The sequence below is a fragment of the Crinia signifera genome, chromosome 3, assembly GCF_055691185.1.
Source record: "Crinia signifera chromosome 3, ASM5569118v1, whole genome shotgun sequence".
NCBI classification, from domain to species: Eukaryota; Metazoa; Chordata; class Amphibia; order Anura; family Myobatrachidae; genus Crinia; species Crinia signifera.
In genome coordinates, this window is record NC_139219.1 from 166,656,267 (window position 1) to 166,675,948 (window position 19,682).

The 19,682-nt window shown below is 42.4% G+C and overlaps 1 protein-coding gene across 3 annotated transcripts in view; it reads left to right on the forward strand.

Annotated features, from left to right (window-relative positions):
* Positions 1–19,682, forward strand: part of FYN (FYN proto-oncogene, Src family tyrosine kinase) — a 181,397-nt gene that overhangs the window by 135,426 nt on the left and 26,289 nt on the right. For all 3 annotated transcript variants that reach the window (XM_083176886.1, XM_083176885.1, XM_083176884.1), the window contains 4 exons: positions 3,589–3,685; positions 13,901–13,999; positions 15,536–15,639; positions 17,489–17,638. In XM_083176886.1, coding sequence (XP_083033012.1) covers positions 3,589–3,685; positions 13,901–13,999; positions 15,536–15,639; positions 17,489–17,638 — 450 coding nt within the window. The remainder of the gene's footprint in view (positions 1–3,588; positions 3,686–13,900; positions 14,000–15,535; positions 15,640–17,488; positions 17,639–19,682) is intronic.

The window sequence follows — 19,682 nt, forward strand, 5'->3', positions numbered from 1 at the left end:
TCTGTTCAAGGGACAGAATTGTGTGCTATCTGCGGGTGTAACAATGTTTGGGGTGTTTCTGGCCTCCACTGATGGAGGGGTGGGAATATTTGTGATATGCAGGGGATTATAGGGATATGATGATATGCAGGGGAGTTGTATGTGGGGTGTTATGTGACATGTGGAGGTTTGTGATGCCTCACAGCAGCTTAAAAGGTCTGTGGGGCCACTAATCTGCCAAGCATATTGAAACCAATGGCTTCCACACAGGTGTTGTTATGTATTGATCCCACCTATTTTGGTGTAGGCTCCACCCACATTTGATTTGGTGCTGCCCACATGAGGCCACACTAGAATTTTTTCCAGAGCCACTTTTATTTTCCAATCCGTCCCTGCCCAGGTTTCATTTAGTATATCTTAGGGTTGCCAAAAAGCCCAAACTTGCATGAGAATGCAATCTTGGTCAGACACGATTCTTTGTAAGGAGAGCAATGGCGGTTGTGCCAGGAAGACGCACTAAAGTCAGAAGTGCAATAGGAAGGAAGTGAACAATGTCAAAAGCAGCAGCGGACCATGAGGATAACTATTAAGGAGTGGCCCATTACTGTAAATTAGGTTAGATTATGGATTCTCTGAGTGCAATCACATTGGAGCGTTGGCTCAAAAAGTTGAGGAGAAAGAGATGAAAGGAAGGCACTTGTACTTGTCACTAGATAACGGCGATGCCGTGAATCGGCCAGTGTGTACTCACCTTTACACAACTCAATTGCCTAGATGGCAGATAATCTCCAAGGCATTCTTTAAAAATGACTTTTAAGGAGGGATTGCAAGGAAAAACCCTGTCTTAACAAGATTAAGGTTCTAGAGGCACATCATGTCACAATCATAAATTCCAGAACAGCTCGGTATACGGAGCCATATGTCCAAATCCAGAGCGATTAGGACAGAAGACAATATGCTGAGTATTTCCTATGCTGCCAAAATGTCTCCAAAAGCAAGGCATCTACGTAGTTTCATAGAGCACTGCAAAGACATGTAGGGATCCTGCGGTGACAGCACTACTAGTGGTGCTGCTCGATAGCACTGTTACTGCAGACACATTCTGTGCACAGATGTTACAAAGCATGTATTGGAAAGATACAGCATTTTTCTCTTGTTACAAAATGTCATAAACAACTTCTCCTATCAATTTGGTAACACACTGTGCCAAAAGGAGAGTTGCTGATCTTAAAGATATACAGTAACTGGGATTTTCAGTATTAACGAACTGCACACAAAAATGGAACCAGTAAACTATTTTAAAATTATGATACTATATCAACTAATCTTTAACAAAGGCAACTATAAACTGTCACAAGATGCAAAAAGAAGTTTTTGGGTTTTTTCAATAAACACTCCTGAAAACCTAGGCTGAGTTATGTGTAATTTTCCATGGCAAGGCAGTTTTCAGACCTGCGCTAGTGCTCGTGTTGTGAGGCTAATATGGAGTGGTGGAATTAAAGAAATAGAAAAGGGCACCAGTTTCTTAGAGTGCACTCTTCCTTCCACTGGAAGGATGAGTGGGAAGAAAGAGTGCACTCTAATACGGCAAGCACACAGGGTGACTGTAGCTCTATTTCTAGGCAATCTGCTTGGTCGCTTAGAAATTAAGCATGTGTAGGCACCCCAGTGACATCCTCTCTTGGCAAGTAAACACATTGCTATCTTAACTCCGGGGATAATTGCACCACTGACTGTCCCACAACCAGGCACTAACTGGTCAAAAAACAAATAGTGCTCTTGGACTCACATACCTTGCTTTTCAAGGTCCTAGTCAGTTTTCACAGTTCCTATTTACTACCAATTCCACATATACACCTGTACGGTCATACTCCATTCTCCCAATATCCCTTTTCCCCTTTATGTAACCCAGTGACATCACCAGGCTACATTTATACTGTATGCAGTATAAATCTAGTCATCGTCAATGTTCTCTCACCAAAGAACACTGGCCGTACCCGATCGCTCAGCATACATCGCTGGTGCATTGCTGTGTGCTGAGCAATCTGTGCTATGCAGTATCGGTCAGCATGGACGCTCAGTCGCCCAGTGTGTATGGGGCATAAGAAACTGGTTCCCGTTGCTGTTTTTTGAATTCTGTTACATATTTGAACCAATGGAAAGCACCTAATACTACATATATGGCATACATACACATATAGGTGTGGTATTATATATCCCTTCCATTATACAAATTAATATCTATTATATTCTTATGCGGGAACCTCCTACCTGTGATATTGATAATATAGAGTGGTGCTCTGGTTTCAATGTAAATAAATGGTACTTGTTTCCTAGCAGGGCGCCCAGTTTTCTTACGTACGCTACCGATGTGATTTTTTTTATGTAATTTATTCACTGCTCTGTTGGCCCTAGGGGATTGCATTGCATTGCACCTCCCGAAAAATTGCATGAGATTTTATAGGGTGTGATGCCATGCCATTAGCTATACACTTGTATGACATACAGTGAGGTTTCACTGACCCCCCCCCCCCACTATCCACGCCACCCCGAAGCGTGGCGAGCAGCGGCGGAACGTGTCCAGACCTTTTTATACCCCCACTATCCACGTCAGCGTGGAGTTGATTTTATATAGTGTGGCGAGCGTACGCAGAATACATGTAAAGTAATCCGCGTCCCCTCGCTGCGCTCGCCGCGCTTCGGGCTCGGTGGCTCGCTCCGCTTGCCACACTATATAAAATCAACTCCACGCCAATGTGGATAGTGGGGGTATAACAAGGTCGGGAGGATGCGTTCCGCCACCCCTCGCGGGGCTTACAACGCTCGCCACGCTTCAGGGTGGCATGGATAGTGGGGGGGGGGGGGGTCAGTGAAACCTCATTGTATGTCATACAAGTGTATAGCTAGTGGCATGGCTTCACACCCTATAAAATCTCATGCATTTTTCCGGGAGGTGCAATGCAATGCAATCCCCTAGGGCCAACAGAGCAGTGAATAAATTACGTAAAAAAATTGCATCGCATGGCACTATAATGGCCCATGAGATGCAATGCAATGCAATTTTGCTACGGAGAATAGCCCTGTGCGCTTACAGCGTACTGGGCACCCTGCTAGGAAACAAGTACCAAATAAATTAATGTGATCTCTAAATTGTCCTAGCAAATACAATCCCAATTACAGTGGGATAGATTGGAAACATACCATATGAACATTTATAAATACAAGAACATTTTTATGCATGTCACCAGAACATAACATTAACCAGGACATTTTAGGATAAGCCATACCTAAAAATGGTTTTGGTATAATAAGCATGTAATATATAATAGAACATTAAAATATTTAAAAGACAAGGTATAAAATCTCATTTTTTTAAAGCGTTGTGGTCAGACAGTCTAAGCTCTGCACATTGAAAAGGTCTCAATTAAAGAGGAAATTATTTTTTATTACATGCCTGTCATGAATTGGCAAAGGCCACTGTAAAACATATGGATTCAATTACATTAGTTTACTTTGTCCCTTCACTGGCTTTTACTGTATGTACCAGAACTGCTTAACATGTGAGCTAATGTTCTGCCACCTAACATGTGATCTGCTCGGTTTCCCTAGGAGTAACGCTGTTTGTGGCTCTGTATGACTATGAAGCAAGAACGGAAGATGACCTAAGTTTTCAGAAGGGAGAAAAATTCCAGATACTTAATAGCTCGTAAGTACTGGGCTGACCTCAGTTTTAACTTTGGATTGTTTTAGTTTATGCACGTGTCAACAACAAATATGTAATAATAAAACCGAAAAAAGAGAAGTATTTTCACATTATCAATCGAGTTGGTGGTCGGACCTGCTGGCCGTCTGAAATGATGTAAATGGTTACTTGTCATCCTTAGCCACAGTTATGTGGTACTGAACATGGTTGTGCTTGCCCACATTTTATATGATTGGCAGCCAACACCGTTGCTTTTGCTTAAATAATTCGATTTTGTACCCCCGCACCAAAAAATGCCAGAACACCCAGTATGGGTGTTTGGGAACCACTGCCTTATGAGAGTGTCCTTATTATTAAGACACTGGAGGCAGCACAGGGTCCTTTACCTACATTGTATACAATAATTGCTGGGTACATGATGTATGATTAGTACATTTGTGTTCCTTTGTTGTAATGGTGTCTGATACAGTCTAGGGAATTAATTCATACTTAAATATATTTCCAATACAGTAGGAAATTCCAGTACAGAATATGAGGTGTTCTTCCTTCATAATGTGTCCCTCCAGTATGTACCTAGTGGGAAATATGTAGCTCCGATTCATGCTCCAATAAATAACAAATGTTTGCCAGAGTTTACAATGTGGACATATGTTTGTTGAAATATCGTCCCTGTTGGCATATCGCCAATCCTCTGCCATTCAAGGGAGTATTTCACCCCTAATCCATACCCCTACTAGTGCCTAACCAAAACCTGTCAACATTCTAAGAATGCTGACACATTGCCTGTCGACCTTTTCATAATGTTTTGATGTCGATATTATTGACAACTATTTGTATTTTAGAATGGGGGACTAGTTCTATATCATTGCTAAACATAAAGCTGGGTACACACTAGACAATATATTGAATGATTTGGCCTATGCTGATGGTTCGTAAAGACAAACCGTCTAGTGTGTGGGCACTGTGTTGCTGACAATGAATGCTCCCACGCCTGTACATGCAGGATGATGGAGGACATTGCTAGCTAGGAACATGCTGCAGAATGCAGCATGACCAGCACCAGTGCACCATCGCATCGCTGCTCATAGGATAGCTCCCTAAGGGACTGATTCAGAGTTGATCACAAATGAAAAATCTTCCTCAAATGGGCAAAACCATGTGCACTGCAGGTGGGAGCAAATGTAACATGAGCAGATGAGATAGATTTGGGTGAGCTGTATTCAAACTGAAATCTAAATTGCAGTGTAAAAATAAAGCAGCCAGTATTTACCCTGCACAGAAACATAACTCACCCAAATCTCAAGGTGCCCATACAAGGTATGATGAACTCCGTGCTTTTAGTACTAGATTGCATAGCATCTAGTACAAAAAGCATACAATGTTCTACAGCACCGTGCTTTATGTACTAGATACGATGCAATCTAGTACTAAAAGCACGGGCTGCACAGACTTTATGTGCTATGCGATGGGATGTGCGCGGATACACGCATCTGATCGCACTGCCCTGTCGCACAGTGCATGGGCACCTTAACTCTTTCTGCATGTGTTACATTTGCCCCACCTGCAGTGCAGCATGGTTTGGCCCATTTGAGAAAGATCTTGCATTTACAATCAACTCTGAATCAGGCCCTTATGTATGTTATTCCCATAAAACATAAAAGGAAATTAAAATTTTGAGTGTATGAGAAAGGATTAGAATAGGTAAGTGGCCATATATCAGATACAATATACACATTTGATTGTGTCCAACGTTCCCTACAACTCCCCAGCAGTCCTTGGTCATTTTTTGACACATGGGGGGAAATTTACTAATATGGGAGTTCTATTTCACATGGGATGTTGCTATGGGCAACCAGAATCTACTACTTATTTATTTATCACCTTCTAGAAGATAATATAGTATCTGATTGGTTGCCCATAGCAACATCCTATGAGAAATAGAACTCCCATATTAGTAAATTTCCCCCACAATGTACTCAGAATCCGTCATACAATCCAGCTGCTGCATACGACTTATCGTCTCACAATTGATCGTATACATCTAAACTGCCTGAAAACTGCCACTCTAATGGCGCCGGTTGTACGAGCCATCAAATGACAGCTCCCAATACCAACTGATCAGACACGCAGCACGTCTGATCAGAGGACCAATGTCTTTCAGGTGTATGGGCGCCTTCAACTAAAGGCCCCCATACACCTGAAAGACATTGCACCCAATCATAAAATCTCGAGGGATTGTATGATGGATTGTGTGCACATCCTGTGTGTTGGAGGATTGGTCCTCTGATAAGACATGCTGCAGGTCTGATTAGGTCGGATTGGGAGCTGATTGTATGTACTTTTAAGCACATGCAATCGATCATTCGACTGGTCAGACGGCAAAAAAGAAGTGCTCTGCTGCCCTCAAGTCACATGATCCGCATGGAAGCAGGAAGGAAAGGAGTCCACCACTGCTGCTGTTGGGTGCTGTGCCGGATGTTCCAGGACGACAGACAATGGCCAAGGTATGTGAATATGTCTGCTTCATAAGAAGTGCACTGAGGTAAAATGGTTCCTGGTTCATAAACCCCCTAGCAGGCAAGCCCCTTATTTAAATGAAGCTTCAATCAATACATTCATGCAGCAGATGGATTGTATGACGTATTGAAAGTACATTGTTTGTCCAAAAACCACAATTTGAAGGGAAAATTGGACACAATCATGATTGTAAGCAGTCTTTCTGATGTTTGGCCACCTTAGACTGCTTAGTGATCATCGTAAGATTGTATATGTGCCATGCTTGCCTACTTTATATGACTCATCGCATGTAGATCCCGCAGGGGATGTTCGAGGGGTTAGTGCCATCATGTCCTCAAGCTCAGCAGTGGCCAGGGCTATAATGATGCAATTCATAGTGAAGCTTATAATGACATGTAGTCACTTGATGAGAGCCTTGCGTGTGAAGTTACCATACATAATTGGTGCTACAATAGTGATGAGACTGCCATCTACTGTTTCATTGTTTTATGACAGGATTTATTTTTAGTTGCATTTAGCCACTGCAGAAGCACAGAGTTGCCAACCATCAAATAGTTCATTTATTTGTATGTTTTACAATTTGAAAAATGCTAATTTTTGGTTACAACTTCAGAAAATATAGGACATCTTGTTGACACATGTAGATTACTCCGAGAATCTGGATAGAGCAGGCGATTCTTCTGCAGAGCTCTTAACTCCTGCAAGGTGGGCAGAGACATGGGCCCTAATTCAGCAGGGATCGCTTAAGTGATCCCCAGCACAGTTTCCAGATTTTTAGGCCATGCGATTGGATCGCTATAATGTAAATGCCTTTGCCTGATTGATGGGCAGTGGTGTTCGCAGGGAGGGACAAGGGCAGGTGTCACCCCCATTTCTTGGCCGTGGTGTGGCTATGGACTGCGTTGCAAATGCAGTTTTCTTGGCCTCCCAATGCCCCCTGTGACTGGAAGCCTAAGTAAGGTCAGACTTACTCAGACTGCAGTGGCAGAGGAACATTGTGAGGCGATATTTCTCTAGAACTGCAATGCAATCACAGTTATTTGCAGATGCAGGCAGGAGGTGGTAGGCACCTCCTCCTGCATTTACATTGCTATGGATCGCATATGCTAAGATGCTGCAAGCATGATACAGGTAACCACAGACCCACATTATTACCTTCTTACCACACAATGTTTACTGTAATAGGTTGGGGCTTCATGGTGTATTTGACCCGCCCACGTGTTGATATAAACACAGGTTAGAAGCAAGGTAGGAAAATAAGTCAACTATGACATGAGACAATTTTGCTGCCAGTTACGTTATGCTTTTGATCAACCATTTTTCTCTCCCGTATGGTACTCCTTGATTAGGCCTTTCATTTACGAGTACCCCTCCTCACAATTTGAAATATCAACAGTACTTACAAGTGGCGTGGAAGTGAGCAGTATGCGTGTCCTTATATTAAGGAGTAGCGGAGGAGTAGTGTCAGGAATAGGGTCCCTCTGTGTCGGGCCGCTGGCTGTGTACTGTCTCCGGGGGTTCCCGCTAACCCTTTAGGATTAATGCTGCGGCTTCCACTACCCTGATCAGTGTGGGGCAGATGATTGCTGATGTCTGAGGGATTGCTGGTCGGGCAAAAGCACGTGGAGACGCTGATGACACTCTAGACGGAATTAGAAGTGACGCAACATGGTTCATCTCCACGACAACAGGAGACTTATTCTTCCACTATTGCCAACTGGTCTGCAGTGTTCCCCAAGGAGTACACGTACCCCAAGTTGGGAACCACTGCTTTAGATGGCAATACATATTTTAGTTTCACACTATTTTTTGTTTTAAAAGAAGAATTTATAAATACAAATGCTGATTGTGGGCGTATTTTGCTAAAAAAAATGTCAGCAAAAATAGACAATTTTGTACCAGGACATATCAGTAGTTTAGTGATGATCAGTGGCCACATAGTCATGTTCTGTGCCTGAACAGTTTTATAATTGAAAAAAGCCATGGTAGTGGTTTACCTATGTGCTCTTAGGTTAAAATCTCTTTATCATCCCACTTGTTTACAGCCAATGACATTTCTGGGTAATGTTTTTTGTTTTTTTTATAAATAGGCTTGTACCGATCTATACGTAGACCTGATAGGACAACTCTGTGTGGAAATGTTCTTATCTGTATGTGCAGGCAGTATCATGACACACAAGTTAACATGCATTCCCTGTGACAAAATGGAAATAGCTACTCTAAAAGGATACCAGTTGTATGAGTATGACTGAACACAGCTACACAGCCTAGAAGTGTTTTGTATAATTGGATGTATTTTACAAATGTGAATATATCATCCATCATGGAAGAGCTAAAACAGACAATTTGAGCCCAGTGAAATATCTCTTTCTAAAATATCTATTAAGGCACAATCGATTTGTTGTTTCTTCCAGTAATGATGTGGAATCAATAAGTATTAACTCTTCCCCATGTCCAATAACCCTCTAGCTTCTCCTTATCTATGATTGTGTCTTGCTATATGGCACCAAAGGCCCCAATAATCTTCTAGCAGTGTCTCCAGCTTGAACTACTGTACTTGAATCTGAGATTCCTTTCATGAGAGTTCATCTTCTCACTGTGGACGAGATTTACTTATACCCCTTTCACACCAGAATTGAAGAGACCAACCAGGAAATTAAATTCTAGGGACATGCAGGGACATTCTGGGTTGGCACCTTGCATACTGAACTTGGGATGACCCTGCATTTCTATGAGAATGTCATTCGAATTTGACTTTTTTTAAGCCCACAAATAAGGTTTTTAGAGAGAGAAAGGGAGGGCGGGCCTTTGCAGTCGCTGCAGGCTGTCACGGGTTAAATAGCACTACTGGGGTCTCTTGTGCTACAGAGCTTGCAGCTTCTTCCTGTACGCTGTGTGATTGCTAATGCTGACATTGCAGGCTATCAGGGGTTAGATAGCACTGCTGGGGTCTGTTGTACCACAGAGCTTGCACAGTGTCTTCCTGCATGCTGTGTGATGCTTCTAAGCGTCACTGGAAATCCACAACAACAGGATGTTGCCCTGCATAGCCCATCAGCAAAGGCAACACCTTTCATACCAGCCAGTAACCCTGGAAGCTCCCTGGACCAACCCTGGTAGCTAGCAGGGTTGAAATCCCTGGCATCAGTCCCTGGATTTTGGCCCTGGACCCTTTCACAGCAGCACTAGTCCAAGGTTGTTCCAGGGACCAACCCGGGAATGTTGGCTGGTGTGAAAAGAGTATAAGCCTTGAAAAGTGCTAAAATGGAGAGTAATAGACCACGAACCAACCAGCTCCTTACTATGATTTTTTAAACACATCCTGTAACATTACAGGAGCTGATTGGCTGGTACTTTATCACTCTCCATTTTATCACTATTCAAGCTTGGTACATCTGACCCATTGCATGCTTCTGTGTTCTTTCAGCAAAATGAGATTCCTTCATTAGGAATAATGTTCTACATTTAGCTGCATATTGAGTAGCAACCTTTTCAATTCTTCCATCAAAATCTACAGGAAATGTAATATGCTAAAATGTTGGAACATACGCTATAAGTATTTCAAATCTATAGTAGGTGTGCTAGGGTTAGAGAAGAAGATATAAATGTGGCATGGCTTCTAACTTTAGGATATGGTAGATACCATGGGCCATATTCTCTAAGCTTCAAAACTGATAAAATGGAGAGTGATAAACAGCCAGCCAATCCGCTCCTGTCTGACATTTTCAAACACAGTCTCCATTTTATCACTTTTGAAGCTTATAGAATCTAGCCCCTTGTCTGTATTTCTCCTCCTACCTGAAGGGCATTAATGGTATTTCCAGAAGGGAAAGACCCAGCTGCCTCGCCATTGTACATTGAATGCATATACATGGGGGATGCGCAGTCTGTTAAACATCACGCAGTCCGTCCTCATTCAGATTTACGCACAGCTCAGAATCGGCACTTTGCACTCTTTTTGTTAGCTGTGTAGTGGATTTGTCCCCAGTTTCCCCTGAAGCCAATGTGGGATGTACTGTATGTGCTGTTCTACTGTACAAAGCGGCCTTGAGTGTTATAGCTCCCTGTCAGCAGAGACACCAGTGACAGAAGGGGATGTAGAAAATCTCATAATGCAGTTACGTTATATCAACACCGACAGATTTGCAGCTGAGAGCTCGCCGTGAAAAAAATAATACCCGTTCATTTCAAGATCTGTGATCCGTGCAGCTGCTTTCATTATTTCATGATTTAGGATGACGTGCTGTCATCATAGAACACAATGCTCTGTAATCTGACTTCCTTCATGAAAGCACCAATTGCTTCATTGGTCCAGTGCTTACAGAGCTTTTAGAAATCTCTACATTACATCTTCTGGACACACATGAAAAATCTGAACTATTTTAAAGCTCCGTGTTACATGAAACAAGACACGTTTTGATGTTGACTCTGTGAAATGTATCAAGTGTACAACATCAATGCAATGGAAATTACCTGTTAATGTATCTCAGCATTGACAATGTTTTTACAGATTCTTCAGTAATAATACTTTTTCTTAATAGGTTGCTTATTCTTTTTGCCTTTTTCCCTGCCCTGGGGCCATTGAGCTCTCCGTAATTGTAGCGAAGGTAGTTAAACATAAAGTGCCCTTGGCAGAATTAAAAATAATGAAAAATCTGTTAGACATTTTTCTTAACAAGGTTGCAGACAGCATATAAGATGAGGCGAAAACGTAATGCAGGAGGTAATCAAATGGGTAGATTTCCCACAAACACCAGGGCCATTAATCCAGAAGCATAATAATCTGCCTGCTTAACTGTGGGGGCAAGAATGGCCATAATCCTTTAGACATAGCTATAGGGTTTCCAACTACTATTCCAGTCTACAACCTGGAGGAGGTGACGACAACAACAACCTTGCAACCCTGAGATGGTACACCTTCCCATCCCTTTACCAGATATAGAGACTTTGATGGTTATGTGCTTAAATCTTACATCACATCTCAACATCAGATCTAATCTTAGCCTTCAATACGTCTAATGAGTCCATCAGTTCCCAAAAGAAATGTTAAAAATCACTCTGATTGTGAAATAAGTTACAGGCTCATTGTACCGTTTGAAATTGGAAAAATGAGCGCTAATGAGTAAGTGATGCAGAATGAATGTAAATAATAATAAAAAATATATAAATAACAGCAACAAAAATATAAAATTATAATGGGCACCTGTAGGAGAAAAGAGATTGCAGGTGCCCATTATTATTTTATATTTTTTACTTTTTTTATTTTATATTTTTTATTATTATTTACATTTATCCTGCATCACATACTCATTAGCGCTCATTTTTCCAATTTCAAACCGTTCTTTTATAACTGAGCTGCTATTTGAATTTTTGGGTGCAGTTAAATTCATCCTATGTCATAGGCCCATTGTACTAATTGCAAACTCTCTTGTCCCTCACTTAATTCATCCTGACAAAATGGGGTTTGTACTGACAGACAAGCCTCGGATTACACAGAAGCACAATTGTTGTCTGCGCTATCACTACCAGTGTATACAGATGCATCTTGCAAACAAAAACCTGAGAAACTTGTTAATTTATTATTGTTTATTTAGCAACAGTTTTTTTATGTAATGCACACATATTCCGCAGCGCTTTACAGAGAATATTTGAACATTCACATTAGTCCCTGACCCAGTGGAGCTTACAATCTATATTCCCTACTACATGTACACACACACACACACACACACAGACAATCTAGGGTTTATTTAGTTGGAAGCCAATTAACCTACCAGTATAGTTTTGGATTGTGGGAGGAAACCGGAGTACCTGGAGTAAACTCACGCAAGCATGGGGAGAATATACAAACTCTGCACAGTTAGGGCCATGGTGGAAACACATGAACTTGGTGCTGTGAGGCTGTAAAGCTAACCATTACACTGCCTGTACTGTTCATATGCATTAAATTATATAAGGGACCATCTGCCAAAGTCTTCAGCAATGGCTTTCTCTCCAATAATATGATTACTTAGAGTGGTGGTTCCAGAGCTGGAGCAGCAGCACAGTTTAAATTTCAAACAGGGAAAACACACCAACTGTCATCTCAACTGCTAACAAACCATTACTCACTGACAGTTGGCTTTGCTGAAGCCCCACCTCTGGAGATGCAACTGATTATATACGTATGGAAGCGGAAACCCACATGACTAGTCTTCAGCCACAATGACCCTGACTAAGAAACAAGATGGCTTAAATCTTGCCAACCTATTAAAAAATAGGAATGAGGTTTTCTAACCCCATTCCAACATTCCCTCATACCATTGGTAGATCTGGAGAAAGCCTGGACACATAATAGTCAATATCTGTAAACATAGTTGTTAGGCTTCTGGGAGGCACCACCAAACCTGACCCCTGACTCTGTTGCCTCTCCTCGCGGTCGACGGACACGTGCAGTGCTAGACTTCCCCTATAACAGCTGTGTTCGTAGGAGCTGGTTATGCCGGCTCCACCTTCGATTCCGCCAGGCCTTACGTGGGACAACGTGTCCGTCGAGGCGGGGAGAGTGCAAGAGGAGAGCTAACTAACGAACCACACAGGACGGGGTACCCCCAGAGCCTCCACGGGAGCAACGATGCTCAAATGATGACACACTAATACAACAACCAGGTGTAATAATACACAAGATAAAACCGTAATAGTAAGACTAGGAACAGTAATGATGCCACAATGCACAATGATACCGGAGAGAAAATAACTGCAATTAACCCCAGACTTATCTGAGAGATGAAGATGCCCAGAAAGTCCAGAGGTTTAGCAGACACAAGCATAGGCAGAAACCAGGAAGTAGGAACTGGCTGAAAGGCATGGATTAGCTGACAGGCACGAAGACACTGACGCTGGATCGGTCTGGAAACCGGGAACACTCTGGCTAGACAACAGCAGAACTATAACCGGAATCTGTGCTAAGCAGACACCGACCTTATATTTCAAACATGCTGCTCAGTGGCGTGTGACGCGGCCGGGAGCAGAAGTTCGGGTCATTGCCTAGCAACGCCCTACACTTCCGTCCCAAGCGTCCGGCTACTGCCAGGGAAGATGGCGCCGCCCGCTGAGTCCCGGCGCTGTCAGAATCAGCAGCGCTGCCAGTGGCAGCAGGACCGCAGCTGCGTCTAACAATAGTGCAGTTTATAATTCCGTATACATATGGAACAGCAGGACTGGTATCCTTGTAAGATCACCCTTGCCCATCTTTATGTTCCAGCCTCCCCTTTAATTTAGCCAGCAATGAACAAGTAAATAAAAAATTTATATTGTTTGGTAACTGGACATAGTATGATATGAGCTTACCCCCTTCCATGGTCTTGAGCAGACAAAAGTTGGTTCCAAAGGAACAATAAAATTTTGGTACTGGTATTGACAACTCAATGAATTATTTGTGGTATTATAGACTAAATAAGTTTATTGCAAAAAATAACACATTAAATGCATGACTTCTTGGGTCCGGACCTTGACTATGTCTGTACTTCTAACCACTTAATGAGGTATGAACACAATATATGAACACTATCGGATGAATACAATTTAGAAAACGCGACAAAAAAATATTCTTGGTGAACTTCTTTGCTTATAGCCTGTTTTATAGCACTATTCATTGCTGTCTATTTTTTTGTACAGTATGTTTAAATATTCATGCCCTGATTTACATATGTCTTCCTGCAGTGAGGGGGATTGGTGGGAAGCTCGTTCTCTGACATCTGGTGGAACCGGTTATATCCCAAGTAACTATGTGGCACCAGTGGATTCCATTCAAGCTGAAGAGTATGTATTTTTCATATCGTAATCTCAATCATTTTTTCTGTTTTTTATTTCTGGTCATTTTTAGTTTTGTAGCAACCACTTTAATATTGTTGTTGTCAGCCACAGTACTAAAATGTTGTTTTAAACTATGTAATAATAACACCAACCAGGATAGTAACTTGCCACAAAAGAATTGTCCAAAATGACAAACTATGCTACATTGCGGCAGTTGAAATGTAAATACATGTGATGTATCTATCTAAATGTATGTATGTGTATGCATGTGCATGTGTGTGTGTGTGTATGTATGTATGTGTATATATATATATATATATACATACATATATATATATATATATATATATATATAAATAACAGCGCTGCTTACACATTGGGTCTAATTCAACATCACTCGAACAGGGCGTTTCTCCCACCACTTGATGAGCACATCGGCCATTTCAAATATGGCGCCAGCATGTGAACCAATCAGAGCTTGCGGTCGGCAGTCCATCACTTTACCCCGGCTACTGACACCTGAGCTCTGATTGGCGGTAGTGCCACATTTAAGATGTATTATATGACTAAAGCCGGCAGGGCATACCCCGCGCCCCAGACTTCTCGCCTTGCTGACATGCAGCTGAGGTCTCTGCTAAACAGAGACCTCACAGCTTATCAGCTCGCCAGGGGGCAGCGGTACAGGAAGGGCACAGATAAAAGGGCAATGCACATTCAGTAACTTAAAAACCGGGCAGGGCAAAACGATCTTACAACGGTGTACAAATTACTGCATGCAATACTGATGGCAAAGGCACTAGCACAATGAAAAAGCATTGTGCTTTCCTTTCTTGTAAGAAACGGTATTTGTTACTATAATCAACCCCTTGAGTGAATTTGCCAAAATAGGTGGGAAAATTGCCAAGCAAACATTTTTATTCATCATAATGACCTGTAATGTTTATCTTGTATAGGAAATGTAATCTTTTTTTACACAACATTTTTTATTTGAATGTATATAATAAATGTGAGCGACGCTGGCATTTTTTGCGGATATTTTGCACATCTCTCATAGAGATGCTGGTACTCAAACGGTGAATATTATGATATTATTAATTCAGAAAATGTATCCAGTTTCCGTTTATTCTAATGCAAGGCTAAATTAATTGAAAGCATGCTCCAAACATAATTATATGAAAGTTAAAACCTATCTTCCTCCCTATAGGCCAATGTATAAAGCCTTGAAATGTGATAAAGTGGAGAGTGAAAAGTACCCGCCAATAAGCTCCTACATGTTTTGCTGCAGGCTGTGGTTGAAAAATTACAGGAGCTGGCCCTATGTAACGAGCACACTTTTATTAGTACATTGCTTTATGCAGTGTGTAGAATACCAACCTAAATTGATTATTAATTATTGTCATTGTAGATTCCATTTAACCAGTCTTCACATTAGTATGTATTAATAAATGCTTTTTATTGAGAACGTCTGGTCTATATTATTGGAACAGCCAGCGCTGGCACATCTTCTTGTTGTTCATAATTTACTATTTTGGATCTTTTTAGATGGTACTTTGGCAAACTGGGCAGAAAAGATGCAGAGAGACAATTGTTATCCTTTGGAAATCCAAGGGGTACTTACTTAATACGTGAAAGTGAAACCACCAAAGGTAGGCTTATATCAGACCTGTAGTAACATTTGTAAGCTGGAAATATTACTGATTATGGGACTAATTGACAATAATGCACAAGTTGAGTGCAGGATACATATGATATTCCTGTGGTGGGAATGTCGGCGGTCCAAAGACCTACCCCACATCCCAATACAGAGAATCTCGACAATGGCTCCTTTAGGTGCCTAACCTTACCCCCCTAACCCTTTCTTGGAGCAGCCTAACCCTCCCCGCTAGTGCCTAACTTTCGTACCCTGACACCTAAACCTAGCCCCACAGCCTAACCCTTCCCTCCCTTGCACAAATCTAACCTCTCCTATGGCACCGTAACAACTCTCCTCCCACCTGCAGCGTAACACACAGGAGTAGATGTATGAAGCAATGATAAGGGAGGAGAAGTGATAAAGTGCCTGGTACTTTATGACCGGCCAATCACCTCCTGACTGCTAAGTTACAGGCTGGGTTTAGAAAGGAACTGATTGGCCAGTGATAAAGTACCAGGCATTTTATCACTCCTCCTCCCTTATCGCTGCTTCATACATCTACCCCTATGTCCACTAACTACTGCTAACCTAACCCTCCCGACATACTTAACTTCAGTATGTTGGATGTTGGTATTCCAGCATCAGTATCCTGGTCTGTTTGATTCCACTGTTCTGATGGCAGTCAGGATGCTGGTGTCAGTATACTGAACGCCGGGATGCTGACCACATCCCATGGCCAGAAGTCTAGTCATATTAAGTGTAAAATATAAGTGCATGTTCTCTCCGTTAATGCAGCTACTGTATGCGGCTACACTGCTATTATCCATCCTCTTGCCTAAGTAGCTGTTATCACCATCAATGTGCATCCAGGGGGGGGGATTAAACATTCAGTTAGCCCAGGGCACTTTAGACAAGTTGCCCACACCCAATTACCTCATCCTCAGCAGTGCCCAGAATGTGGCTGGCAGGGGCGCCGACTGGGCATCCCGGTAAATTGGGAGGGGCGTGGCCACTGGGCAGGGGCTGGGGCTCTGGAAGGGGCCATGCCCCCATAAAATAAAAATAACAAGAGGGAGAGAGATGACAAGCCGGTGCCGCTGTCTCCCTCCCTAGCTCAGCACATGTCAATTTGCAGCATGTGCTGAGCTGGGGAGAGAGGCTGTGCCTGTCATCTCTCTGCAACGGGGGAGGGGGAGCAGGACCCGGGCCCCTCCATCTGATCCGGGCCCAGTTAAAAATCACCCTCTCCTGCTCCAACCCCCCCTCTTACTGCCACAGGTGTCACTGTGCAGTGAGAGGTCAGGGATAGATAGTCCTAGGGGTAAATATACTACAGATTCTAAAAATTAAAACAGGTGATGTTGCCCATAGCGACCAATCAGATTCTGTCTTTCCTTTTAGAGGATGCAATTGAGAAATGATATACAGAATCAGATTGTTTGCTATGGGTAACACCACCTTTAGTAAATGTAACCCCTAGTGGCCAGTATCTGCACAGCGCTGCAGTGTGCTTCTCCAGATGGGCTTTATCGCCAGTCCAAAAGATCCATCCAAATTCTGTACATATGTAAATGTGGGGCCCAGGAACTTTTCCCAAATCATATGTGTTTTTGTAAAAATTGGGGTGCAATTGAATAGCCCAATGAAAAGCATTGGGCAAAAATCATGATAATGCTCCATTTTTTGGCATGCCATTTTAGCAGGGAAAATTGAATATCCCCCAATGTATCTATTATCTTTGAATCAGGTAGGTTGGATGATAATATTTAAGTGAGAATAGGCTTTAAGGATGCAATGTGTACTGGAACATAATTATTATTATTAACCATGCTGCTTGCTTATTGTTGTATCATGTGTTTCAGGTGCCTATTCATTGTCTATTCGGGACTGGGATGACATGAAGGGGGATCACGTCAAGCACTATAAGATCCGGAAACTTGATAGTGGTGGATATTACATAACGACCAGGGCCCAGTTTGAAACCCTTCAGCAGCTGGTTCACCATTACTCAGGTATGGTTGAAATCATTATATTATACAGCGCACAGCAATAAATGACATAAAATGTAGACCTTTTGATCTTTTCATTTTATTTTCTCTTTCTAACTAGCTGAGGAAACTAGAACAGCTTAATGCAGGCATATTACAGTAAATCTTTATGGTGATTAGCATGAAACAGTTCTCAGCTTTCATTCTGACGCATACAATGTTTCTATGTGCCGGTGACTCACTCACACTGCTAATCCGTTCCAGGAGAATGGAAACTTTATTTATATTTTATCATTTCAACAGCCCGTGTTTGCGACATTGGGTCACATCAGGATTCCAGAACTTGGAATCCTTTTTTCCATTTGTTAAACCAGATGTTTCAAAAAGATAGATGCTAGACATTTCAGATTTATGTGTCCTGGGCATGCAGCTTTAGCTCTGTGCTATTCTGAGTTGTGCGTATAGGGAAGGGTAGCCGGATTTATATGGATCCCTTGCACCTAGCATCAGCTGGTGCAAGTATCAGTATTAATGATGACATTTGAGGCTGTGGAATGGGAAAGTGGGCGGAGTGACTTCTGAGTAGAAGCTGCACGGAACCTTGCAGTGGCCCTATAGGATCCTGCATAAGGTAGTAAGTGAATATTAGGCTGTCTGGTGTGTGTGGGTGGTGACCTGCATTGCATGTGTATACACACAGGACCTTATTCTGGTTGACTCTCAAGGCTGTGAAATTCACAGCCTTGGGAGTCCACCAGACGCCGCCCGCAGTGCCGGCCGCCCCATGAACATGCAACCCCCCCCGTAAATGACCATCCATCTGCAGGCAGGGAGAAATCATTCGATGATCGGCGACCATCAAATGATTTCTTCAGGGCTCACAGATCTGAGACGCCTCTATGGTGTCTCTGATCTGCTGGTGCCCTGTGCAAAGACTGGGCGGGTAGCTGACATCAACTTTCCGGCGCCCGTACGCACGTTATCGGGGCATTTGCATGAGGATGCCCAGCATTCCCATATGTAAATGACCTGGCCCGGCGAACACCCTGTTCGTTGTGGCCGCACGCAACCGGTGTATGCACGTGCGCAGCAATGACCCTGCGCATGCACATACGTCACCATCAATCCCCCGTGCGAGTATTCTGGTCGGACCAGAATAATCTCCACAGTGTGGGCAGAATGCAGCATTGGCATCGCTAGTAATGTATTCTGGTTGACCCTGCAGCAGGGCTAATTAGAGGACACCGCTACTAACTGTGGGTGAGCGCACAAATCACATGTACACACTGAATGATCCAGATGATATATTGGGCCTTATTTTGGTTTATTCTTTCTGACAAAATCCTTCTTAGATGGGCAAAACCATGTGCACTGCAGGTGGGGCAGATGTAACATGTGCAGAGAGAATTAGATTTGGGTGGGGTTTTACTTCAAAGTGAGATCTATATTGCAGTGTAAAAATAAAGCAGTCAGTATTTTCCCTGCACAGAAACAAAATTACTCACCCAAATCTAATTCTCTCTGCACATGTTACATCTGCCCCCCCTGCACTGCACATGGTTTTGTCCATCTAAGAAGGATTTTGACAGAAAGAATGAACCAAAATAAGGCCCATTGTTTTGATTTGACTGGAAACAACTTATCAGGTTGAAAGCACTCTAGTGTGTACCCAGCCTTACACTGCATTACGCGAACACAGTCACTCTACGTCCAACTCAGAATCAGTCACTGTTAATAAATTGTACGGTAGGTATACTGCTTATCAGCAAAAACACTAAAAATTTACATAATATTACATGAGTTTGGTCTTTTAGATTTATAGGGTGAGATTTAATAGGATGAGAGATTCAGAAAGTGAGAGATTTTGTAAGAATTCTCCAGTTTTTTTTTAAAGTGGCAATCATTTACACTGCAAAACCAGTTTGATTTTGCAGTGTAAATGATTGCCGCTTTAAAAAAAACTGGAGAATTCTTACAAAATCTCTCACTTTCTGAATCTCTCATCCTATTAAATCTCGCCCCTAGTGTCTAGGTCTACAATCAAAAGGTCAACAGCTAATGGTCGACA